General features: G+C 37.8%; 1 protein-coding gene across 7 annotated transcripts in view; it reads left to right on the top strand.

Annotated features, from left to right (window-relative positions):
• The window catches only part of LOC129724986 (solute carrier family 12 member 4), a 318,737-nt gene that overhangs the window by 245,329 nt on the left and 46,616 nt on the right, over nt 1-26,792 (top strand). For all 7 annotated transcript variants that reach the window (XM_055680331.1, XM_055680330.1, XM_055680329.1 and 4 more), the window contains 11 exons: nt 2,480-2,585; nt 16,061-16,190; nt 16,319-16,440; nt 16,553-16,635; nt 16,825-16,960; nt 22,221-22,377; nt 22,507-22,899; nt 23,840-23,959; nt 24,335-24,697; nt 24,768-24,957; nt 25,015-25,230. In XM_055680331.1, the coding sequence (XP_055536306.1) occupies nt 2,480-2,585; nt 16,061-16,190; nt 16,319-16,440; nt 16,553-16,635; nt 16,825-16,960; nt 22,221-22,377; nt 22,507-22,899; nt 23,840-23,959; nt 24,335-24,697; nt 24,768-24,957; nt 25,015-25,230 (2,016 nt within the window). The remainder of the gene's footprint in view (nt 1-2,479; nt 2,586-16,060; nt 16,191-16,318; nt 16,441-16,552; nt 16,636-16,824; nt 16,961-22,220; nt 22,378-22,506; nt 22,900-23,839; nt 23,960-24,334; nt 24,698-24,767; nt 24,958-25,014; nt 25,231-26,792) is intronic.

Genomic DNA, 26,792 nt, shown 5'->3' with positions numbered 1-26,792 from the left:
GTTGGGATGAGTCAACCATTTTGTAGACTCTGTTAGAAGGATAACAAGGTGACAGACAATGTCCAGGATAATGGATTTTACGACCAATTATAATCAATTAAATCCTATCCTTTGGCTCAGCCCACGATCGCATAATGTGCCGCTTTCACTCGTGGCGGTATGATATTCGTGGTTCATACTTTTCGAAGCATGATACACTATTTGGAGGTTTTCGATGAACACTCTACAGGTGTAAAGTAACTGATAATATCTGTGCCTCGCTCGGAAGTTAGGATATAGGATTGTAAATACACATGTACAGAAACAAAATTAGTTCCATTCACATTTATGATAATAAGGTCATTGATTTATTGGCTTTACTTAAAGTTGCACAGTCACAACTACAAACACATCGCAACTTGAGCTTTCGGCCAAAGACGGAAGATAATTGAATTATTTCCTGCCCAATACGCTTTCAACAAGATAAAATTGTTCTCACGATAAAATTTTTACGCCTTCCATAACGGTCTACAACTAAAGTGAAGTAACATTCAGTGCCCCATTGGGAGATGAAAGCCCAAAATTGGATATATTTGCGCTGCCAGCAAAACAAATACCTTTTTCGGTAGAAACAGCTTCGAGTGCGTTGGCGTTAGACCATTTCGAATATTTCTAAAGGGCTGCCTCTCCCACACAAAATGTGGCAAATAAACCCGCGCCCACGCCCACAAGTTCAGAAAGCATTCAAGGAGAACGAGTCTCGCTGGTGCAAAGCTCGCAGACTGCCCTAAGGGTATTTGACGTGTTCCGGGCTCCGCTGTCTCAGTGGTTGTCGTGGGATATGACAAAAAAATGCTGCGATGCTCAGAACGCAAATACGGGAAAACGACATGCATTGGTGCCACTGACATCTTTAAGTTAATTATTAGATCTAAGGTGGGAAGTGGGAGTACGTAAATTTGAAGGTGTTTTTTTCTGCATATGAAAAAATAGCAAGTAATCATTACCAAAGGAATCTACGAGGTGTATGCTTATTGTGTGCAGAAGTTATTATTTCTGATAATATCAAACAGAGTAAAGCTCAGCTTCAAGGTTATTTGCCTTTATGTAAGCCGTTCAACTTCAATATACATGGGATCGATATAAGTAAAGTGATGTAAGTAAAAGCTATTCAATTTTGCTTTTATGAAAGTCTCGTTGTACACCTTGCCAAATTAAAAAATCATGCTTAGTACTATTTTCTCATGAAACCTTAGAACCTGACCTATGGAAAACAATAATAGAAGTTTTAGAAGGTTGGTGGTTTTTGAAAAATGGATGTCTAGACATGTAAAAACTTAAACGATAATTGATTGATTATGACAAGCATGTACATAATCCACCTTATTAGTAAAGTTTCATTCAATACAAAACTTAAAAAATGTTTTAATAAAAATAAAAAGAACTTTAAACTCCCAGCCTGGTAGCCAACATTCTCATCAAACAAATGCCTAAGAAACCCTTTTCTCCAATAACTCAAATTATTAACACATCACACGTCTAGAAAAAGGATCAAAAATATGATACCTACGAACCGCAAACTGGATTTAATTCAAAAGGAATCAAAAAGGTGATTCGGCTGTTCCGTTCAACCTTCTCCCTTAATTGTCTATTCGAGGCTCTTTAATTAGGTTTGGGACGAACAAACAAGAAAAAAACGAACACTCGTGCAAGACTTTTTCCAGGTGGAATCCTGAAGACCACGTCCCACGTAGGATTTATTGTTTATCCTTCTGAATGATGACGAAATTTACAGGTAGCTCCCCGTTCGTCACTTTTCGAGATGAAAGAAAATGGGGAAAGGAGATAGAATTTTTATAGGGCAATAAAATTTCCATCGGACGTTTCAGTGACCCTGTGAGGTGTTACTCAAACAGAACGATTTTAGTCCTCTACTCAGGCTTAACTTTAGCGTTTCAAATGCCAACCTTGACAATGATCCTAGTACCTATACAATCGAAAAGTTACTCGAGGCATCCCTGTCACAGCTGAAATAGTGAACCGGGAAACGAGTCACGACGAGTTGGAACTTTATTTACGAACACACACACCACACACGTTGTTATAGTTGAGTTTATTGTTGTGGTATGCGGAAAATTCCATGTGGTACTCGGTGGTTTATTGACACCCAGCCTGCCTGCCTGCTTGCTCGACTTGACGGGCGGAAGAAAATTTTCTTATTGTTGTGGTTTGTGGTTCGTTTTCAATTCAGTTTCAGTGTGGTGTGAGGCACAGTTGCGGTTTCGGCAAACGAAACACTATGGCTTTGGTACACTGCATTTACAGACCTGCAATGCACAGTACAACAATGTCAATGAAATAAATCTCTTGTTACCACTACATATAACTTTGTGGATGCGGTTGGAAATCGTTATGAAACAGGTGAACAGTGAGCTGCTATAAGAATTTTTTTCACCATCATAATTGAAATGTTTCTCATTATTGTTTTTTTTATTTCTAGACATACATGGCACCCTGGCTGTCGATATTCGGCGATTTCACCAAGGACGCTTCAGCGATGTACAATAACTTCAGAGTGTATGGAACCGGTCTACTCTGCGTTATGGGTAAGCATGTTATAGTCGCGGATAATCACATCACAATATATAATAATAGCTATCCGTAGCAACGAAGAGTTTGTGCCAAAAATTTCTGATCCTAAAGCTAAACAGTTGTTATATTCCATTTAAAGCAGCATGTGACTAGCCATCCTGCAAAGCACTTCCCGGCGACAAAGCTTTAGTACACTCAGAAGCGAGCTGCCCAATGCCCAACGCGTTTGTAGTCACCGCTAGCGGGGGAAGACTACATACATTCATAAATCATGCATATTTGCCTCCTTTCTGTCGCGGCCTCGTTACCACCCGTACAAGATGCATCTATCAATGTCTTTGTCCTTCGGTTCGAGATCGGGTAGTAGGTACGCTTGTAATCCTGATACGACACCAAAGTGGACCGGTCGGATTAATTTATATCGCGGAAACGATAAATAAATCACGTCCGGTAGAGCAAATCTGTACGGGTTCAAGCGGGCTTTCGCGAGGCTCAGCAGCGGTCCCATCCTTGTACAGAATCTGGGCAGACTTCGAGTGGAATGGCTGACTCTAATGTGGGCGCACGTACATGCGATGTGCCTACAAAGTAGCGCAGCCATGTTGATTTCGATATCCGATTCCGTGTTTGTCGTTAGCAGGCCGTCGATGCCAGGTTGGCAAATACCTAACTGTTATGTAGTAGAAATAAACGAATGGGCTGATTCAATTAATTATGAAATACTGTACATAGTATACCTAAGTGGACAGAGCTAATTGGGTATCGAATTCAGTTTTTGATCTATTGATCTAATTGGTAAAAGAGTTTTTTGTTGTTGTTGGTTGGAACTGATGAATTCATAGAATGATTAGAATTGTTAGTATTAAATTGTACATTGGTTTAAAAAAAAATATGGAGGGAAACCACACCAAAATTTGTGAAATATAATTGTTTTAGCTATTATGCATGTTCTTTAAAATCGCAAAAGTACGCAAACATTATTCCTTAAAATGTTTGCCGGGCGGGGACCTAGCGTTGTTGGTAACGTCTCCGCCAACCACGCTCGACGCCTGGGTTCGAATCCCAACGCCGACATAGGTGTCGATGGTTGTGGGGTGGCGTGATCCACTCACAACCAACCTAACTGGTCTAGATTCAATCCTAGCCAACACCGGGGCAAAAAATTCCGCATGATGAAATAAAGCCGTTGGCGCTGGTCCGTTAATCAACGGGTCGTATATTAGGGTCCTGAGTGGAGTCGCCTCCCGGGCGTCGGTGATTGGCACATCATCAGTGGCGGAACTAGACCGACGGAAAATAAGCGAGAACAAAAAAAAAAATGTTTGCCATCGAAAAATACAACAGTAAATTTTTTTTGCCGATAACAGAATCTTGAGCAGGTATTGTACTAGTGTTTGTTGATGATTTAAAAAAGTGGACTCTCTCGTATGCGACTATGTTTTCAATCATGTCTACGGAATATTTTGAGCATCCAAAGCATGGCAAAAACAAACTTAAGTGTTCATACTTTGGCACCAACCATTTAACCATTTTGAGCATAAATTCTGCGAAAAAATATGTTCCATTGAAATCTCTTAAACCACTCAAACCAACATCTTCGAAGATGAAGAGTATCCATTTCGTGTTTTACTATTAGTTTCCCATGATTAAAGTTAGTCTTTCTTTTTTACCTATTTTTATGACATACCATCAATAATATCAAGATTCACTATCATTTACTAAAGTCATCTAAAGTGGTCGAAAAATAATTCCCAACATCGCGAAAACCTCTCAATGTGATTGTTTTATTTGAACAGAAAACAGCCGCTGAAATGAACCGAGAGGGAAAGTATTAACGAGGTGAATCCTCTTTTCATTAACCATTCAAAGGGGTTCAAGCGAACATTTTCTGGGGGTAAAATATACGCTTTACATACACTTAGTATTTACTGCCGAATCTCGGTAACTGTGCGTCGTTCATAGTCGGCGTGGCGCCGTTATTTCAAACGACATGATGATAATAACCGATGCTGGAGTGCACAAGACAACAATAGTTTAAAAACTATGACAAACATCAAAGCGACAAAAAATGTTACTTTCTTGACATTTTAATGTCGCAAACAATAATATGAAGAGATTTCAGCCTGTATGAAACATTCCATTTTTTGGTAGCCTAGATTTTTTTTTAATAGTGTTTTTTTTTTCAACGACATGCCTACGTTGTTGTTTATGCCTTCCTAGTGAATAAATGTGTGTGAGTCAACAATACACAATTCATTGCATCGCACACTGGTAAAAAATGAACCCAAATTCCCACTAATTTGAAGCCGCTGAGCTGGCAACCTGAAGTATAGCATTTCTTATGAAAAATTGGTCAAAAAATCGATTGGTGATATTTTCATTCTGTGCACGGGAAAAGGTCTATATTTCCAAAAATACGCAAAAATAGGGTGAAAAGGTGCAAAATAGACCATTTTTCGTGCCCTGCTCAGGATGAAACTAACACCAATTGATTTGTTGACCAATTTTACATTAGAAATGCTATACTACAGGCTGCCAGTCTAGCAGCGATTATTTAGTGGAAAAATCGTAACCCACATTTCCATTAAATAATCCCCGCTGTGCTAACAACCTGAAATAGAGCTAATCTTATTTAAAATTGGTCAACAAATCGATTGGTGCTGGTTTCATTTTGTGCAGGGCACGGGAAATGGTCTATTTTGCCCCTTTTCACCTTATTTTTGCGTATTTTTGGAAAGATAGACCTTTTCCCGTGCCCTGCATAGAATGAAACCATCACCAATAGATTTATTGATCAATTTTACATAAGAAATGCTATATTTCAGGTTGCCAACTCAGCGGCATTAATTTAGTAAGAATTTTGGTTCGTTTTTTCCCAGTGTGCATCGATAGGAAAATCGCAAGAATTCTTGGTATGCAATTAAAAGGACCATTAGCAGGTCATTCCACACGAATTGGGATAAAGAGTCGTGAGCAGGGGTATTTGCTGTAATACTTCAGAGCTAATTTCGTGAAAAAGTACTCTCGCAAAATGTTGGAAAACAAATCATTTATTTTTAGGATATTAGTTGACGTCGCACTGTGAGGCAGAACCCAGAAAAAATGAAATAAAACTCAAATGAAGAAAATCAGTTTTCACGCCTTATTTAATTTTTACTTGCAGTGGACAAGTTGTCGACTGGTAATAATAGTTATTTACTCTAAAAAATAATATAGAAAATGTGCTAAAATTTTGTGAAAATGAGGATTTGTAAGACATACAAGCCACAAATGGAAGCAAAAATTATTACAGATCTTTCCAGTAGAACATCCAAATGCTTAATTATTACTTATCTTACACATCTGATCCTCATAAAATATAGTATTCACTAAGAAAGCATATAAAATTAGGACAGTGTTGTAGAAAGTATAGTTATAGTAGGCATAGCAAAATTTTCTGTGTTTTTACTCACTTTCAACCATATTCAAAACAAAAAGTTCTACGTTTTTCTGCTTTGATACTATTATTGAACTAAAATATAGGGTATTGACTAGCACTTAACCAAAAATTTTCTGCTACTAGTTGCGACTCATCGAGTTATTCGAGTTCTCGAAACGATTGTTTTTATGTCAATTCATGTTAAAAATCGATAATCAGCAACGTTTGTATCGACGTTTTTCCTGCAATAAGCTTTGCTGACTGCATACAACACGACCATAATTGTGTTCATGAGTGGTGCTCAGAAATAATCGATATTATTTTGCTTTGTGAAATATACTAAAACTATGCCAAACCCGGTTTCGTAGAATCACCGTTTTGAGCTCAGTTTTTGTCCGATTTAAGATCTGTTTTTTTTTCAAAAGATAGGTAAAAGGATGCTAATATGTGGACAAACTTTTAGAATTTTGATATTTGGTCTGAAAACAAAATGGCGGCGAAAAAACCTCAAAAATTTCCAGTTTCTCAAAAATTTAAAATGGCGCCATTGTTGCCCCTTAAGTTGAAATATGTTCAAACTCAGGGAAATTTATTTTCGCACCAAACTTCTTCAAAAAATCATACAAAGAGCAGTAGTCCTCGAAAGTTTCGTCCTCTCGAAAAAAAATTCCACATTAAGTCTAAGCTTAATCAGACTATGGTGAAACAGAAATTAAAATTTTGTGATTAATCCTCCTGAAAGTGAAAAACGAATTTTGCTATTCTCACTTAGTTCGGCAAAATTGTGGCACATTTTATAAAAAAACATTATTGTCGAAATCACCATATTTGAATCTGTTTTTTTGAATCGACTTCTTAAATAGAAAAGAATGTTCCTGAATTTTTTTTTTCATATATAGCTTTTTCTAATGATTTTCTACAATTTTTCAATGTTATACAATGTTGTTTGCTTTGATAAAACATACAATTTCACCAAAAAGAGATAATTCTTATCTCTTACTAGTTGACCCGGCAAACTTCGTCCCGGCCATTGTCTTAATTTAAATAATGTTAAACATTCCAATTTGATTGATTCCGATTTGTTTATAGTCTGAAGATGCACGACGAATCGGCCATTGGATACGATCAAAGTCAAAGTACATCACCTCGATTCTGGAAATATCCATATTGGGTAATATTTGGTCACTTTTGGTTTTTCAAAATCCGGAAGTCGCCATATTGGATTTTAAAATGGCATTTGAAGACAATTTCTGGCCTTTGAGCGTAATTCTGATTCAGGAAACACTCATATTGGATGATATTTTGTCATTTTTGGCTATTTTCTAGAAACCATAAGTTGCCATCTTAGAGTTCAAAATCGTGTCTGAAGTCGATTTGTGGTTTCAGTGCATCATTACGATTCCGGAAATACCAATATTGGGTGGTATTTGGTCACTTTCCGCTGTTTTTCAGATATCGGAAGTCGCCATCTTGGATTTCAAAATGGCATTTGGAGTCAACTTGTAGCCTCTGGGCATCATTCTGGTTCCGAAAACAACCATATTATGTGGTATTTGGTCGTGTTCGGATGTATTCTATAAACCTTAAGTTTTCATCTTGATTTTAAAAATAACGGCTGGAGTCGATTTTTGGCTCCTATAGCTCCCAATCATTTTAGGCTATTTTCCGGGAAAACTGGTTAAAATGTCTGTTTAATTTGTATGGCAGACTTCCCCCCCCCCCCCTTTCCAGAGTACGGAGGAGTCTCAAACCAGGTTAAAAAATTGTGTATACACATGTATAAGCGCCCTTTCATCCAGAGGTAGGAGCGGTGTCGAACCACTATGGAAATATTTTTTGCTCTCAAAAACCCCCATATGGCAAATTTGGCTCCATGTATTTGATTACTTCTTGGGTTGTGAAGAAATTTGAGTTTCATTTGTATGAGAGCCCTTCCTTCCAGAAGAGGGAGGGATATCGAACCATCATGGACATATTTGTGACCCTAAAAACTTTCACATGCCAAATATTGTTCCATTTACTTGATTGGTTCTCGAGATGGGCAGAAATTTGTGTTTCACTAGTATGGGACCCCTTCCTTCCAGAATAGAGAGGGGTCTCAAACTACCTTAGTCACCTTTCCCGGTCCCTAAAATCCTTATATACAAAATTTCACGCCGCTCGGTTTAGTAGTTTCCATGTATATATGGATCAGGCAGACAGAGCTGCATTTTTATATTTCTTTAGTTAAAAAAGATGTTTATTAAAATAATGCATTGATATAATTAACATATTATCCACAAAAACCGTAAACATCCCGAACAAAACCTTTTTCTTTGTTGGAATTGTGTATTTTGTCATAGCAAACAACATTGCAGAAGAATTTGTAAAAATTCACAATATTTTTTTTTTATTTTTAACAAAATGTTTATTTGACACGGCACAATACATATAATGTTTAACGGAGCCAACTACAGTATAAAAAGTTATATTGAAAAAAAACTGATTAAGGAAGATAGAAATCCCCTCAAAAGTCCATTTCAACTTTTAGCAGATAGAAATAGGGGAACTGCTCCATTATTCATCTCAGCCCATATATTCATCTCATACAACATGAAAACACAATTGAAAACAGGAAAAAACGCATATATTCTAACCAAACCAATCTGCTAATCCATGGAATGGATTCTTCTTGGCACACTTTAGATTTCTCATAAAGTAGAATCCTCAAAAACTCACTTAAAAGCTCTAAATTTGATATTCTAATCGGGCATCTGTACGCAAAAATTCATTTAATTCAATCACCTACCTCAGAAAACAAAATCCGCGCATTGTTCTATACGGCTACGACGGTACTCGTTCAGCAGCCAACCAAAGTTTTTTCCACTTTTCATTTTAATCACTAAACAAAATCACTCACTACTCTAATTACTTTAATCTTTGAAATGTTCACCTCAAATTTCCAAAAACAAGCTTGAATTAGCAGAAATATATGAGATGAATTTTTACAATTTCTAAATTTCAACTATATGTGTTTTTTATCTGTTTTCACTGCGTTGAAGAAAATCAAAAGTTACCAAATCAGTTTCTGTTAATACGAAAAAAACATACTGAAAATGTTAAATTATTCCGACATAATTGACATAAATCGACAGCACTGTAGGTGTTACCTAGGTTACCAATTTTGCATGTAAACAACTACAGCGGATATCTAGGAAACCTACTACGACGGGCTGCGGCTGCGCTCATTTATGATAATGTGTTTCATTCATGATTAACACTGTGATGAATATGGGGGCGTCGTGAGATAAATAATTGAGCAATGATTCAAGTTTTGAGATGGATATGGAAGCGTTGTGAAAAATGGTAATGGTAAGAATAAATCTAGCTAAGTTTACTAAATATACCTACAATGCTGAATGATTCCATAAGAGCACGTAAGCGTATTTTGTTTATTTGCTCAATGAATCCGTGAAAATTTGGTGTTTAATCCGTGCATTCTCCGTGAGTATCGGCTTAATGAGATGAATAATGGAGCAGTTCCCCTATAATGTCTTCGACAATGTTGTTTCTTACAAAATTAGTCACAACTTTGTCTAACAAAGGGGTTTTTGAATGCAAAAAAGAGAAAAGCAAAATTCGTTTCTCACTTTTAGTTAGATTATTCTCAAAATTGCAATCACAAAGAAAACTTTTATTAAATGAGGAATAATTATTCTAATTGATGAAACAACTTTACTGAGGACACTTTGACTCTGATATCATTTTTTTTTGTGAACATAATTTCAATCGTGTTTTTGCTGCTTTGGAAACGTGTGCGTTGCTAGACATTAAAGGGTTAAAAATTAAGAATCATTTCTTACATTATTTCGTGAATTTCAAAATGGTGTCTGAAGTTGATTGTTTGGTCCTAAATCATCCTGATTTAGGAAAAATACCCATATTTGGGGATTTATGGCCACCAGAAGTTTCTGACCTTAGGACCTCATCCCGGTTCTGAAAATATCTATGTTGAATGGAATGCGGCCATTTTACAGTCTCATACACCTCAAAAGCGAAGGGAACAATAGCAATAAGATCAAAATTGAAATTGATATTTTGTGTTATAGAATTTAATTTTAATATATGAAAAAGAAGAAGATACAAGTTTTATTACAGTTGCTAGACGCGACATTTTGAGAAAACATCCTGTCATTGTGTCGAAAATGTATGTTTGAGGGTTTTGGCGCGACACAAATGAATATAAAATTTATAACGGCCTAATGTATGCTCCTGTAACGTTCAAGCTAATACCCAATTTTACGATGCACTTGAAGATGTTTGTCCCTTGAAACCGGGCATAAAAACTCACAAACTGCGGTAAAACATCCATGATTCCTTCATACGATCGGTCCCGCCAGAGGATAATGCTCAAGGTTGGTATAAAACTCTAGTCTTAGTAGACTAGTCCTGAATTTCGACAGTTTTAGCAGCTTTCTTGCAGAGAGCTGCAATTTTTAACACCGTATGGAGATCGCTGTCGGTTACTGGGCATAGACGCGCTAGACAAACGGAGGCCTGTGTCCAAGGTCCTTTTTGTCTCTAAATTACGAGTATGATGCTTCAGATCTTCTTTCACAGATAGGTTTTTATGCACTGTGATCTGAGGATGTACAAAAAATAATCATTTTTTCACTTTTTTAGCGATAAATTGGTCATTGCAGAGGCTTTCTTTTTTGTGTCATATACAAAGTTGTATGTTTCGATGTTATACAAACACATATATGCTGCAGTTTTTAAATATTTTAGTAATCTAATTTTTGGAGCTGAGCAAAATCATTTCAAATCACCTGAAAATACGCGAAAATTTAATCGACCATTTTTGATTTTAATGAAACTTTGCACACGTATTTGAGCTATTTATCCAATCGTTTTGTTGTATAAGAATGAATTGTATATTTTTGATCAAGCATTCCAATGAACGTATGGTTTTTGCTGGAGAACCATGGACAAATTAAGAGAAACGTGTATTTTCCTAAATAATTATAATTTTTTGAGCTTAAATTAGAAATAACTCGAAAACCAATGCCTTTAGAATGTTTACTACCAAGAGCTTTTTGAATCAAAATGACTCTCTGCATCTTTCAAAATCATCAGAATACAAATATTTTGAAAAATGTTTGAATTAGAATTTTCATAAAAAAATTAATCTACCATAAAAAAATTAATTTTCATTTCTCCATCCTGGACTTTTTTTTTCAAAAGTTGTGTATTAAAGTCAAGTTTCTTTGAAAAAGAAATAAAAAAAATTCAACTCTTTTTTTTTAAATTGAAATTTAATGTTTATTTTGAATTTTTTTTTGGTAAAAAAAATTTTTTTGTACAGTGTATATTTTTTTATGGTGCATTTTCGATTCGCTACAACTCATTCTCAGACAGTTTTTCTATACAACCAACGGTTTCTGGGCTACAATGCTTCGAATAAAACCTATGCCAAAAGGCATACGCCCTTTTAGAATGTAACTCATGGGTGTAAACAATCTCTCCACCTGTGAAAAATGCTCAGTTTGCTAAGCCAAATACGTGTGCAAAGTTTCATTCAAATCAAAAATGGTCGATATTCGACCATAGGTCATTTGGCGCGATCTTGCTCAGCTAGTCTAATATGTTACGTCATATCTTCTAGTCAAGAAAAGTTAGAAGAAAAATGTCTTCGGCAAAGTTATTTGTGACAACATTATCTACAACCTTGCTGAAGACACCATTTCTTTAAAGTGTAAATCTGGAAAACTAAATTCTGCAGCGCCACTATCGGCAAAGTTCCGAACTGAAACTTATAGTCATTCTCCGGAGCTTTTTTTTTCTTCATCTATAGTTTATTTGACGGCACAAATACAATTCAATGTTTAACGGCGCCAATTATATCTGGTAGCTTACTTTCTAAAGTATCTTAATAACTAAAAGCAAATTTTTTATCCTCGCTGCCGACTACGAGCTGAAACTAAATCTAACTTGAAGCTAGAATATTTTGCATTAAAAGCACAGGTTTGCTGTTTGATGGTTTTCATTGCCATAGGTAAGCAGCATATTAAATTTGTTCCGCTGCTGGGCCAAGATATTACGGACTGGCATATTGGGTTGTTTCCATCGGGCCTTGAGAGTATCGTTCGGGTCTGATTGCTGTTTCCGGATCCGGGGTCTTAACGTGTTCTTGTCGTTTGGTTGGATGTAGGCGGAAGGGAATAGGACTAAACTGGGGCGTGGATGGATTTCACGAAAACGTATACAAGGGACATGTAGGATAGGTCACGGCTCGCCAAGACATCACGAACAGGAATAGCCGGCTGCCTACCTTCGGCCTGCAGGAAAGCTATTAATCTAGACCTGGCGTCACGGTGTACAGGGCATTACCAAACAACGTGCTCTATGTCGTGATAACCTTCACCACAGGCACAGATACCACTCTCCCCGAGCCCAACACGACGGAGATGCGCGTCAAATCTATAGTGATTGGACATAAGCCGGGACATCACGCAAATGAAATCCCGACCTACATCCAACCCCTTGAACCACGGGTTCGTAGATACCTTGGGGATTATGGAATGTAACCACCTTCCCAGTTCCGTCTGGTCCAAGAATTTTGCCAACTGATGATCGTATTCTGACGTACAAATGCGGAAAATTCATTAAAAGCAATTGGTCTTTCATAAATATCACCGTTTGTTGCGCCCACCTTAGCCAAAGAGTCCGCTTTCTCATTACCCGGTATCGAGCAGTGAGAAGGGACCCACGCTAAGGTAATCTGAGTAGATTTTTCGGATAAAGCACTCAGATGTTCCCGTATTTTCCGCAGGAAATACGGAGAGTGCTTAACATCTTTCATCGATCGGAGAGCCTCAATGGAACTGAGACTGTCCGTAAAGATGAAATAATGGTCCGTGGGCATTTTTTCGATAATCCCTAGGGTGTACTGAATTGCAGCTAATTCTGCGACGTAAACAGAAGCAGGATTATCGAGCTTATGGGAGACGGTTAAATTGTTATTGAAGATACCGAAGCCAGTGGACCCATCAAGAAGTGATCCGTCAGTGTAGTACATATTGTCGCAGTTGATGTTTCGATATTTATTGGAAAAAATTTTAGGGATCTGCTGCACGCGTAAATGATCCGGGATTCCACGAGTTTCTTCTATCATGGATGTATCGAAAAACACAGTAGAATCAGAAGTATTTGATAAGTCGACACGATTTGGAATATTCGAAGAAGGGTTAATATTTTGGAACATGTGATTGAAATACAATGTCATAAAACGGGTTTGAGAATTAAGTTCGATTAACCTTTCAAAATTTTCAATCACGGGACGGTTCGAGACCTCACATTTGATTAGAATGCGAGAAGACAGGCTCCAGAAGCGGTTTTTCAATGGTAGTACTCCAGCTAAGATCTCCAAACTCATCGTATGGGTCGATTGCATGCAACCCAAGGCGATACGCAAACAACGATATTGTATTCGCTCCAGTTTGATCAAATGTGTGTTTGCTGCGGATTCTCCGGAGCTTCTCATATACTAAATTTCATTTGAAGATAAAATGTCAATAAAACCAGTATTTGAAGAGTAAATAGAAATAGTTCACGATTTCGAGCTGTCGTACGATACACGCCCTCACAAGCTTATAACTATGTTTGATTATTTTTGATTTTTTTTTTTCGAAACTATATTCTCTTCCATGGGATAAAAAGATTTAAAAAAAACTTTTATAGGCCAGTTTTCAAGATAGACTCATCTTTAAGATGAATACCATACAACTTTGGCGAAACATAAGGAAGTTTCTTAGAGATGTTTTGAAATGGAAATCGAATTTGTTTTCAAACCATAAGGTCAATAATACTTATTGATGATGGAGTTCTATGGAGGATTCTTCAAGTGTTTTTCAATTACTCATCATGAGAACTGTTGATCAATAGAATCCACAAGTACTTCAGAAAACCCATTATGAAACTTAACACATTCAGTAATGCTTCGATGAAACTACTTTAAAACATAAATAAAACAAATTCGCATATGAATTGACAGCTTAATGAAGAGGAATGATAGTTTACAAGCAAAAATATACTTAATTTTCAATACGAAAAAGTTATCATCGTAGAACGTTTTTTATTATTTGAAAAAAAAAATTGGAATAATTGCAACATCCAATATTATCTGATATTTATTCGTATGATGGAACTAAAATTAAGCCAATAACACAGTACACCGTTTTATTCACGCTCAATAGTGTAGCTATCAGTTTTATAGTCTACCGTTTACCGCAGCACGGATGCATTAATCCAAGGAAAACCGACAGCAAAAATATTTATTTTTATTGCCAAACATAAACTGCACTTGCTAAGCTGTTTGCTGTTGAATGTTTATGTCTAGTGGATAAGAAAAAAACGATACAAGCATCAACACCAGGCAGTTAGAAGCGTGTACGCCGAACATAAAATAGGATATAGGGCAGGAGGCGACTCACATTCGTATGTCCTCGCATATTACGCGTCAGGTGCAGACTTGCCTGTCAATTAATTAATATATCATTATCGTATGTCACCTCACTTCATACCGCATTTAATTGCATCAGCAGCTGTGGAAGACCATGCTCTTGCCAGGTTCAGAACACCACTAACGTATTCATGGCCATGCTAGCATTCGGTCCAGTTTCTCGGTGATCCTATTAAAAAACCGCCCCTTCACTGTTGCCACTGTAGTAGATAATTGGTCACCTTTCTTCGAGAACGGAAACGGGTTTTTTCCACCCTCGAGCACTGAGTTAAGTTGCAAGTCGTAACCTTGCACAATGCACAATTAATGGCACAAACCTGTGCCATATCTTCTCAGCCATTTTCATTAGCCGTAACTTGTGGATTGCACTGAGATGCAGGAGAGGTTAGTCGTTTAGCAAGCTGTGCTAATAAAAAGTATAGTCAAGCAATTTTTTAGTTTTGAAAGTCAGCTGCAAAATTACTTGATGAAAATGTTATCTCTTGGAAAAAGTTTAAAACCGAACTCCCATCAGTATAGCATATTTGATCGACCGCGTTGTGTCCTCCATTCATCAAAATCCGCTGAAAATGTACAAAGAGCTAATAATACCTGTAGGCAACAAATATAAATATTTCGACTAAATCAATTTTGATTTTAAATTCAATTGTTCTTAGGATCGTTTTTTTTTCTCATTATATGGAAAAAATATTTGAGAGCTCGCCATGTTGAAAAAAATTTTGTTTAAGTTCTATTTCACGCCGCTGAACTCGACATTTTGAAGACATTAACTTCGACGCCAAATTTAACTAGAATCAATGAAATGCCTTGCTTGTACACATGGTACAAAATATTAAGTACACAAATCACGACTTAGCTTTGATTCTGCAAAAACTTTATGATGTATGTCCCTGAGCATCCGGTCGTTTTTTGGTGGGGAGGAATGTTTTGCAACCGTATGTTATTTACATATTTACTGAATTGAACAATTGACCTCACGATAATTCCCATGTTGTCGGGCGTTTTCTCCTACCAACAAAAATCTACAGATATATAACGCCCTTCACTCATAGGAATTCAAACTGGACCGCCTTTAGAGAAAAAATTTGGTATCTCTGCCACGAACTTAACCGGATGGAGTGCCGCCCAACATGAAAGTTATGTTAAGTTTATGTAATTTAGGACCTAATTTTAATCCAGAAATTGCGATAAACTTGAGCTCAATTTAATTTGAATTGCATCATATGCGCTGCGAATATCGCTGCTGGTGTGGGAGAGAAGCTATCGAACGCAATTTATCATCTATATTCAGTACATCTGCAGTATCGCCACGTAGGCATGTCTATACATATTTGGTCCAATTTATCATGCAAATTGAACCAATCAGCAACAAGCTGCAGATAGGCGATATAGAAATTATGAACGCCGAACAGAATCTATCGACCAAACAGAATTAATAGGGACCCTTCCAGCCGCTGCCAATTTATTTCTCTATCGTTGCTACCCATAGCGAATCCGCCGCGGTACACACAAACATAATGAATCTGTCCATTTCAACCCCCACTATATCATCCTTTTCTGCTTCCATCCAGGTTTGATCGTATACTTGGGCGTAAAATTCGTGAACAAATTCGCAACTGTCGCGCTGGCTTGTGTCATATTCTCCATCATTGCGGTGTACGCCGGTATCATCAACAACATCGACGGCAATGATAAACTATTGTAAGTGTGCAAGTTTTTTTCTAGCCGTTAGATTTCCTAGTTCAATTCTTTGTAAGCAAAATGTCACATTAAATTTTCCTACTGGCGAAACTATGACCTAAACTAGCAATATTTCAACATTCTTCCAGCATGTGCGTACTCGGAAAGCGTCTATTGAAGGATATTGCCGTTGACAATTGCACCAAGGAGGCAGGAGGGCCACTCTACAATGTATTCTGCGAGAATGGCGAATGTGACCCATATTTCGTTCGTAAGTGGCACTGCTGGAAATCTAATTCTAATTTATCCTCGCGAAGGAAATGGTCCTTTATACTGACACTCTTGTTTTGCTCTGATTCCTTTCGATTAAATTTCAATTTCAGAGCAAAACGTTTCACTCGTCCGAGGCATCAAGGGGCTGAGAAGTGGGGTATTTTTCGACAATTTGTTCCCGTCCTTTTTACAAGTGAGTAACCGTCCACCTCCATCTAATCGAAATTTTTCGAACGTAACCAACGGCTTGGCGTCATGCGTCCGGCGATACTGAATGTCGCTTCGGTTCGGAGATAAAATTCTATGCATACGCTTGGTTGCGTACGAGTATATTTGACAATGATTTTGATTTTTCCCATTTTTTTGTTCATCGATTCGATAGGAAGGGCAGTTCATCGCTTACGGTATGGATCCGGAACACATCGAACCACTGGATAGACCATCGTACAACCAAGTTTATGCCGATATTACCACCGCATTTACGATATTGATCGGTATCTTCTTCCCTTCGGTAACAGGTAAGTTAACAGCTTTGCTAGATAAACCTTGAAGCATTAATTTATAGTTTGAACGTGTCATGGATACAAGATTGGTGTTTTCCGTAATAATCTTACGAATTCTAGTCAGATTCTACTACAGAGTCAAGTTCATCGCTGAAAATGTATAGTCTTAGTCTTCGGAACATATGAAATTGTAATGGACACATATCTCTATATCATGAACCTTGTAGACGTCCTCAATTATTTACTCCAGTCTCACTTTGTCCGTGAGACTTTAAATTTCAATTTAGCAAATGTTATCGGCATGCACTATCTTTGACAAATGTCAGAAAAAGTACCGCGTTTTTTAAAGTTACATCTCTCTCTCAGGAGATACATTGCTGCGGGTGAAACTGTAATAAAGAATTATGGCATGATTAAGCACCACGATTTGTTTCCCGCTGCCCAACCACGCTCGGTAAAATTAAGTGGTTAATTAACAACAAGACGGCTTTCGCTAAGACTGCGAAGAATGTGATGATGATGGGGTTATCACCAGCTATAATGTGGAGAAGAGAATATAATTACTTGAAATATACAGTTGTGCCAACCTGCCATTTGACACAGACTTCGTGGTAAACAAAAGGAATAATGTAAAAGTATGAATAAATTATTCACATTAATTATCTAAACATTTGAGTATAAAACACACCCCAATTAACAACATAAATAACATAATCATAAAAAATTCACCCGAACAACTATTTTATTTCAAACTAAGATTTTTAATAATCGGTACGCTAGCATACCGTACTTTAAACAGCATGACAGGATAATTAAATTCTCAACTTTCAAAGTACACTGCTCTTGTTTTGAGCCGAAAAATTTCACAGATGAACAGTGTTGAAAAAAGAATCCGGCTAAGAAAGTTTCCCAAAGTGACAATGCAGCGGGCACAGCAGTTGCTTCACCGTAGTTGGTCGTAGGAAAAAAGAAGAAAACCTTAACTAGAATCGCCTTTCTTCGCTGGCCCCCTTTTTACCACCGTCTATGAGAGTTTTCTTGCAAGTCGAACTTCTCAAGGGGCTGATGCTGGTGCAAATCCGAGTGATGCCGGTTTTTTCCTTTTTTGTTTTTTTTTTATTATACTACTCTGCTGCTCTACGTGACATCAAGAGGACGGGTGAAATTTTCACGTGCACCACAAGCTCCTTCATGTTTTGGAAAGCAGCATGACTCGGTGTTCTCCGGAGCCATCGGGTTGGAATAAATGCGCTCATATTTTTTGCTATATTAGTTTGCTCGCCTGCTTGGTTTTCATGATTGTGGCTTGACACTGATTAGACCCAGTTGGCGGTTTTGCTGCTTGCAGTTTGGGAAAATATGATTTTATTTGAGTTTGAGCAAATAAAGTGTCGGCGGAGAGTTGCAATGGAACTTGGACCAGGGCTAAAAATAGGACATAGACATTGGCTTGGACTTGAACTTAGACGTGGACTTAGACGGACTTGGACTTTGACTTGAAATTGTACTGGAACATGGACCAGGACTAAAAATAGGTCTTGGACTTGGACTTGGACTTGGACTTGGACTTGCACTTGGACTTGGACTTGGACTTGGACTTGGACTTGGACTTGGACTTGGACTTGGACTTGGACTTGGACTTGGACTTGGACTTGGACTTGGACTTGGACTTGGACTTGGACTTGGACTTGGACTTGGACTTGGACTTGGACTTGGACTTGGACTTGGACTTGGACTTGGACTTGGACTTGGACTTGGAATTTCAGCTTTAACTTGGAATTTCAACTTTAACTTGGAATTTCAACTTTAACATGGAATTTCAACTATAACTTGGAATTTCAACTTTAACTTGGTATTTCAACTTTAACTTGGAATTTCAACTTTAACTTGGAATTTCAACTTTAACTTGGAATTTCAACTTTAACTTGGAATTTCAACTTTAACTTGGAATTTCAACTTTAACTTGGAATTTCAACTTTAACTTGGAATTTCAACTTCAACTTGGAATTTCAGCATGGACTTGGAATTTCAACTTGTTAAAGCAATGCTTTCTTCGACAAACTTGTAGCATTACTTAAGGACTTTAAGTTTGTCGTACATCATGTTTCAAAATTGTACTTGTGCAGCAAGCTCTTAGCACGCGGCCAATTGAATTGAATTGACACCCGAAAGTTGAATATGCAACCTTGCTTGGAATTCCAACTTGTACTTGGAGTTTCAAGTTGGACTTGGAATTTTAACTTGTATTTGGAGTTTCAACTTGGACTTGGAACTTTAACTTGGACTTGTAACTTCAACTTGTGCAAAGGTCAATGGGCTCCAATGGAGAAGGCTAATATGCCCCAAGCAGCAATCAGCACGCGAAGTGAGAAGCGCATGAAGTCTCAGAAGTAGAATCAAAAGCGTTGGAACTTCTTAGAGCAAACATAAAAATATCTCTTAGCCTCATTTTGAAGGGCACATTTGACTCTACATAGGGTAATCGCTCCATTATTCATCTCAACAGCTAGGTGTACCTATATTCATCTTATATCTCTCATTTGTCCAATTTATCGTCAAATTTCCACAAGTTTTTGAAAGTAAATTTATTTGCTCATCGACCTTGTCAAATGGTTGAAAGTTTTACATTGAAAATATGGTAAAATTTGACGATAAATTGATCAAAAAGGCGTGATGAGGTAAAAATAGGTACTGAGATGAATATAGCAGCGATTACCCCATACACAAAATTTTAAAAGCATGTTTTTTGATATTTGAGTGAATAGCACTGGTTAAAATTCACAAGAATTGCTAAAAAGTGTTTTTTTTTTTGGAATTCAAAAGTACACATATTTGATTGCTAAGTTTTTTTCTAAACCAGAAATAATTTCCTTCAAATGTATCGAAATAGATCGAAAATCAATCAACCGATCCAAAAGTAAAAATTTTTTTTAAAGTAAAGAATATCCGGTAAGCCGTTTTTTTTTCTGGACACCTTATTTCATCCTAATAACCCAGCAAAAAATACGTGTATGATTATTCTCGCTAGAGATCAATCCCTGTAATTTTGAGCACAATTAATCAATTTGGGTGACCGGCTTTTACAATTCCATATGTCATTTTGTGTTATTAGTATTTTTTCGAACTACGACTAAGTTTTGAAAACGGTTTTTGTGAAAACGGTGAGGCAGTGTTGCCAGATATGATATTTCGGTATTTGAAACAAAAACGGTGCATTTTTCGGCAAACGAGTAAATTTTTATTTCAAATTTGATACTTTCAAAGTGTCCCTGAGAAAATTTTACATGGAAAATGTTTATCACCCCGAGATATAATGAGCAAAATTCGAATTACAGCATTTTTAAGAAATGAAGTCAAATTTACTCTGATTTGCTTACAACTTCTATACTTATTTTTTACTATCTTTGCAACTCTTTTGATTATGGCCATTCTGGATGATGCATTTTTAAGAAAATTTGCCAAGGAATTTTTAAACTTTGTAAATTTTTCGGAAGTGTTGGTAGTTACTAGGATATTAAAAAAACAGTTTTTTATTTAATTTGAAATTTTTGAGTTGCGATGTTTCAGTCGCATAGAAAGGTTTTTTGTTGATTAATTTTCTCTATGAGTAATTTCTCATACCTCTATGTTATTACCGAACATATTGACTGAAATTTTCATTTGTTCTCAAAAGGACAATTTGATGGTAAAATTAATATCGCATATGATGCATCTCTATGCTACCCCTGACAGTAGGAATAAGGCGTTCTTATTTTAACACAGTGGTAAACTGTTTTCACACTGGAAATTTGACGGCCCACAGATTTTGATTCCCAGAATCACAAAGCGTTTGTGTGTTATTAACATACGGTAGCTATTCATTGGAGAATATGGCGGTCAATGTACCTACTGCTGATGCTGCCGCTACCGCACAAAGGCAGCTTCATTGTAGAGGAACTGCTGCTGCATCTACCGCAGACGTTACTTCCACTTAAAAAGGACCGTCCGATTCGCCACCTACTAGTAAAATGATCGGTTTAAGCAGAAGCAGGCTCTTATATAACCCAAAGAGTGCGAATGCACCTGTTCACCAGTTATATAATTGTGTCGACCGATCAGAGATTGCTGCGAGAACGAACGAAATCCATTGAAAAATGTCGGACTTTTGAGTATTTGAAATTGGCATGTTTAGGTTTCAGATCTTCATTTTACACTACGTAGCCGAACTTTCTGAAAGACATAGTTCTACGTCAAAAAGCATTTATTCCATAAACGAGAATCTATTTCTAGAGAAATTTTCACCAATAAAAAAACTTTCTTGACGATACTTAAGCACAGACGAAACACATAATTTATTTCTTAGATCAAAATATTTTCTTGGATAATTTATTTTCCTGGATCAAAATAACGGTGAACGGTTTCAGGTACGGAAATTCCGGAATTTTTCTGCCACAGCGATGGTGGCGCTGAAGTGCTGTTTCCCTTTGAACGCAGTTGGGGATATGGTTGCTAGAAATGCTGAAACTTTATCTTTTGCGGAATATTTCCAGTAGCGTGCGAGATAATTAAAACCACATTTTTTTTCTTAAAGAATTTTGTATGGAGTGCTTCCTTGCGTTTGTCTATGGTTTAAGCAAGAACTTAAAAATTGAAAAAAATTTGTTTTGTATATCTAAGCAACTGCCAAGACTTCCGGTCGAAATTTAGAATGTTTTTGAATTTCTTTAATAGTAATAGGGCGTATAGTAATTGTCAAATTAGCAATTAGAATATACTCATTTACCGAAAAACGCAATTTAATTTTTCAAACGCAAAAAGAACATATATGGCAACTCTGCCGCTTTAAATAGTTTTTTTTGGATTTCTTGACTAGTTTTTTTTTTTTTTTTTCAATAATATTTTAGTTTATTTCTAGATATTATATTTTTGTGGGCTAAAGAAAGTTTTTCCAAAAATATGGTACTTCTATCAAAAAACTTGTCTCACGGATCGGCACTAAAGCTGGGATTTTTGCATAGTAACCTTAAATGAACAATTCCCCAAACTTTTAGTCAAATCAGAGAAGAGCTTGGTCTATTTAAACTTTTGTTTCTTTCGGTGTAGGATTTGTTGACTTATCCTATAACTATAACTATATCCTATAGTTCATCAATCTTCCGCACTTATATCACTAAGAGGAAAAATATTAAATGTCTCCAGAAGATTTGTTGAGTGACATTATTAGTTAACTAACCAATGGACCAAAATATACGTTGACGTCACCTACCCGCACTAATCGTCTCCCCCCTCCCAAAAGGTATCATGGCGGGCTCGAACCGATCCGGTGATTTGGCGGACGCACAAAAGAGTATCCCGATCGGTACCATCGGTGCCATCCTGACTACATCGACCGTATATCTGTCCTGTGTGATCCTGTTCGCCGGAACGGTTGACAATTTGCTGCTGCGTGACAAGTGAGTATAAAACATATGACCGCGCTGGGAACGCCTGAGGGGCGGTATGTAATTCGAGTTACTCACCGCACGGATGGCTCATAAATATAACAATTCAATTTATCTCACATACCGTCCATCTTCCGGCAGATTCGGACAGTCGATAGGAGGCAAACTGGTCGTGGCGAACATGGCCTGGCCGAACCAGTGGGTCATCCTGATTGGATCCTTTCTTTCGACGTTGGGTGCTGGACTGCAAAGTTTAACCGGGGCTCCGAGGCTGCTGCAGGCCATCGCTAAGGACGGCATCATTCCATTTCTCGAACCGTTTGCTGTGTCGTCGAAGCGTGGTGAACCGACGCGTGCCCTTATTCTAACACTGCTAATCTGCCAGAGTGGCATCCTGCTAGGAAATGTCGATCTGCTCGCCCCGCTGCTGTCCATGTTTTTCCTGATGTGCTACGGTTTTGTCAATCTAGCTTGTGCCGTCCAGACACTGCTACGAACCCCGAACTGGCGGCCACGCTTCAAGTTCTACCACTGGTAAGTTGGCGATAACAAGCTTTTTTTTTGTTCTGTTTTGTTCTGCTGTACATTGGATCCGAGTCAGGAGAAAATTTGAAAATTTCTGAATGTAAATGTTGTACTTTGTGCATGAAAGGAATAGTTTTGGTTGAACGGTTACCGGTGGAAACCATTTTGCACTAGCTTTGGCATGCGCTTCTATAAATGAATGTTTTTTTTCTCTCGCAGTAAAACTTTCGTAGCAGACAAGCAAATCATATACAGAGTAACCATTTAGAACTTATTTCTGCTGCAGGTTTTTCAACATTAACTGTGGTTGGAAAATTACACTAGCATCTGCCAAGTCCACATTGATTTAGACTAATTAAAATGGACAAGTAAATTATTATGCCAGACCCAGTGGCATAGTATGCAATTGTGCTTTGGCTCAATATGCAAAATGTGTCAAAACAGAAGGTTTAATCATCTCAAATATTACATTTCTGCAGAAAAAATGCAGGTTCTTGATGCAGTTTCAGGACAACCTAATATTCCTAAACTTTCAACTTTTCCTACAAGACTTTTTACTTTGCCAATTACATTAATAACAACTAATATAATCTTAACAAATTTTTATAATATTCTCAAAGACAAGTAAAACCTTCCGTTGCTACAAAGGTCATCTGAACTGGTTTTTCATCTCCGTTTCAGAAATAACACAAAAAATTTTGTGATGTTTGAAAAAAGCTTATTTATTCAAACGCAATCCGTGCACTCACCATGCCAAACATCTAATGGAACCATTTAACGCTGTGTGCTTTTTTCCTGTACATTTTCGATTCTTTATTCACCGTTTCTGCGGTGCAATCGACGCTGGACAATGCAAACTATCAATGACCCAGCACCGGATACCGGATGCCGGATGTTGCCAATAAACTGAACTACACACTCACCTCTTTCTCTCTCGCTCTCTCAACAGGTCTCTGTCACTCATTGGGCTAACGCTGTGCTTGTCGATTATGTTCATGACATCTTGGTATTTTGCACTGATTGCGATGGGTCTGGCGGTTCTCGTCTACAAGTACATCGAGTATCGAGGGTAAGTGTGGCTAGTGATCCGCAAACTATATACATAACACTTAAAATGGCATTCATCGATAATCGAGGTGTACTTTCGTATTTCCCCTCTCGGTTATGATTGCATTGTAATCTATTTTTAAAGTTGCAGAGTCAGGATGTTGAATTTGACGTGAACATGTATTTCCGACAGATTGCAAAATATATATTTAACTCATAATGCGTTCAATCGCATGTCTCGTTCAACATCATAATCAAGTAACATAATCGATACAACGTTATCAGCAATACACAGTGGACTCTCCGACGCTACCATCATCATAATCATTATTTACATTGTGATTTCACTTGAGCGATCAATCATTTTTCCCCCTGTTTGTCCATCTTCAATCAACAGAGCTGAGAAGGAATGGGGTGACGGAATTCGTGGTATTGCCCTGTCGGCTGCCCGTTACTCGCTGCTCCGCCTAGAGGAGGGACCACCGCACACCAAGAACTGGCGACCGCAAATACTGATGCTGGCCAAGCTGAACGACGACTTTACGCCCAAGTATCGCAAACTATTCTCGCTAACCTCACAGCTGAAGGCCGGCAAGGGTTTGGTTGTGGTTGTTTCCCTCGTGCCGGGTGATTTCACCAGACGGGCTGGCGAAGCGGCCGCTGCCAAGCAGAGCCTCCGCAAGACCATGGAAGAGGAAAGGCTGAAAGGATTCTGCGATGTGATGGTTGCATCCAACGTGGCCGAAGGATTGTCTCATGCGTAAGAACATTGTTTAGCCCATTAAATTCATTTAAATTCACCTGAATCGATGCATCTCTATTGCCGATAGCGTTCAGACAATTGGTCTTGGTGGTATGAAACCGAACACTGTGATCCTGGGCTGGCCATATGGCTGGCGTCAAAGTGAAGATGATCGGACCTGGCACGTATTCTTGCAGACAGTTCGCAATGTCAGTGCTGCCCGAATGGCACTACTGGTACCGAAAGGAATCAATTTCTTCCCAACGTCGCAGGATAAGGTAAGCGGTCGCTGCTAATTTTCGACGCACTTAGTCAACCATTCTTGCTTTTCACAGATTGCCGGAAACATTGACATCTGGTGGATTGTACACGATGGCGGTCTGCTGATGCTGTTGCCATTCTTGCTGAAGCAACATCGCTCCTGGAAAAATTGTAAGATGCGAATCTTCACCGTCGCCCAAATGGAGGACAACTCGATCCAGATCAAAAAGGACCTGAAGATGTTCCTGTACCATCTGCGAATCGAGGCCGAAGTGGAAGTCGTTGAAATGGTAAGTTGTTGGTTTACTTTCATTCAAGCATCATCACAGGAAAACACACAAGACTGATAATATTAGAACAGACTCCCGGCGATGGTTTTAGCCCGCGTTTGTGTATCAAACCCATTCGTTTGTTATTCGAAACATGACACTAACATGAATGATGCAGACATGCAAGGCGGATCCTTCCCCACTGAATGTGCAGCCAGTCTGCCCTAATTGAATTCTCAACCCAGAGTAGGGTAGAGCTTGGGGATACAAAATCCTCTTGCATCATGTTTGCCACTGTTGCTCTCTATTTACTTTTTACGAACAAGCGGGGAGGTGCCTGCCATGTTAACCGAGCGAACTGGAAGCGATTCGTGGCAGCAGTTTGGTTGTGTGGTTGGAAAGTAGTGCATACATTTTATTCAAAACACCCGATTGAATAGGGTGTTACATATAGTTTCATCATACGATGAATGGCTTTTGTTGGCCGCTTCGAAATATTTGCAAGCCGCCGCATGGGCAGCGATTCGCGTCGAGACAGAAGCCACCGCCTTTCGGTTGAATTATTTATCGGCTCATCCGACAGCAGTAGGATTTATCCCGAAATAATTGAAATGGTGTGAGTTTCGTACGTGCACGAATTTGCCAATACCATCACGTAAATGTCGTTTTGATTCGAGTAATTTGTTTTCCAGCCAAAATTTATGACGCTTGTGTGTTTGCAAAGCGTTTAATACACCTTAGTAAAATGTGTTTCGCTGGCCGTAAAGAAAATATTGAATGCTTGTGTTAAAAAACGATGTTCAACAGAACATGTTAGGAAACGTCAATGATTATACTCAACCGACAGGGCATTATCTTCAAAGAGTAGGTACACTTTTTTTCTCTTTCATTAAAGTGTACACACTTATTGTCAAATTAAATTAGCATTATTTTAAGAAATACCCGCAGCTGGTTGTTCTACTAACGGTTTGTTTTTATTTTTGTACCTTTTTGCTCGAGAAAAAAGAGAAATTTTTTTTTGAGCGTGTAAGACCTTTTTTATTGCGTAAATAAAAAGTAGTAATTTTCTGAGAGTTCAGTTATTCAACAACTACGAAACATATTTGTTCATAAGAAATACCAATTATTTGGGAAGTAATGGCCGTTTCCCCGAAACGCCTTTTTTTAGCAGAGCTTTGCGGTGTTTACGATAGCGATGCAGTAGATCAACTGAAATCAAAAACTCATATTATTTCATTAGTTTAGAAGTGTGCCGAGTATCTGAACGATCGTTTTTATAAGTATTTTATTTTCAGTGCAAACTGGAACGCTTTTCCCGAGAAAAACATGTTTTGAACGCTGAAAATTGTAATAAAATTGTTTTTTCGGCAAAGTTAAACTTCGTGTATCAAAAAACGATCGTTCAACAACCGGGGATTTTAATAACGAACATTTTAAAAAAAAAAGATGAAGAAAATCGGTTCACTAGTTTTATCGCCATCGTAAACACGGCAAAGTCATTTGTTGAGAAACACCATTCCGAGATAAACGCGTGTAAAGTTTCAAGTTTAGCTTATGCGGCCCTGGCCTGGCGCGCTGCAAAT

The sequence above is a fragment of the Wyeomyia smithii genome, chromosome 2 (genome assembly GCF_029784165.1).
Source record: "Wyeomyia smithii strain HCP4-BCI-WySm-NY-G18 chromosome 2, ASM2978416v1, whole genome shotgun sequence".
Classification (NCBI taxonomy): Eukaryota; Metazoa; Arthropoda; class Insecta; order Diptera; family Culicidae; genus Wyeomyia; species Wyeomyia smithii.
This window is presented reverse-complemented; position numbering and strand designations above follow the sequence as displayed.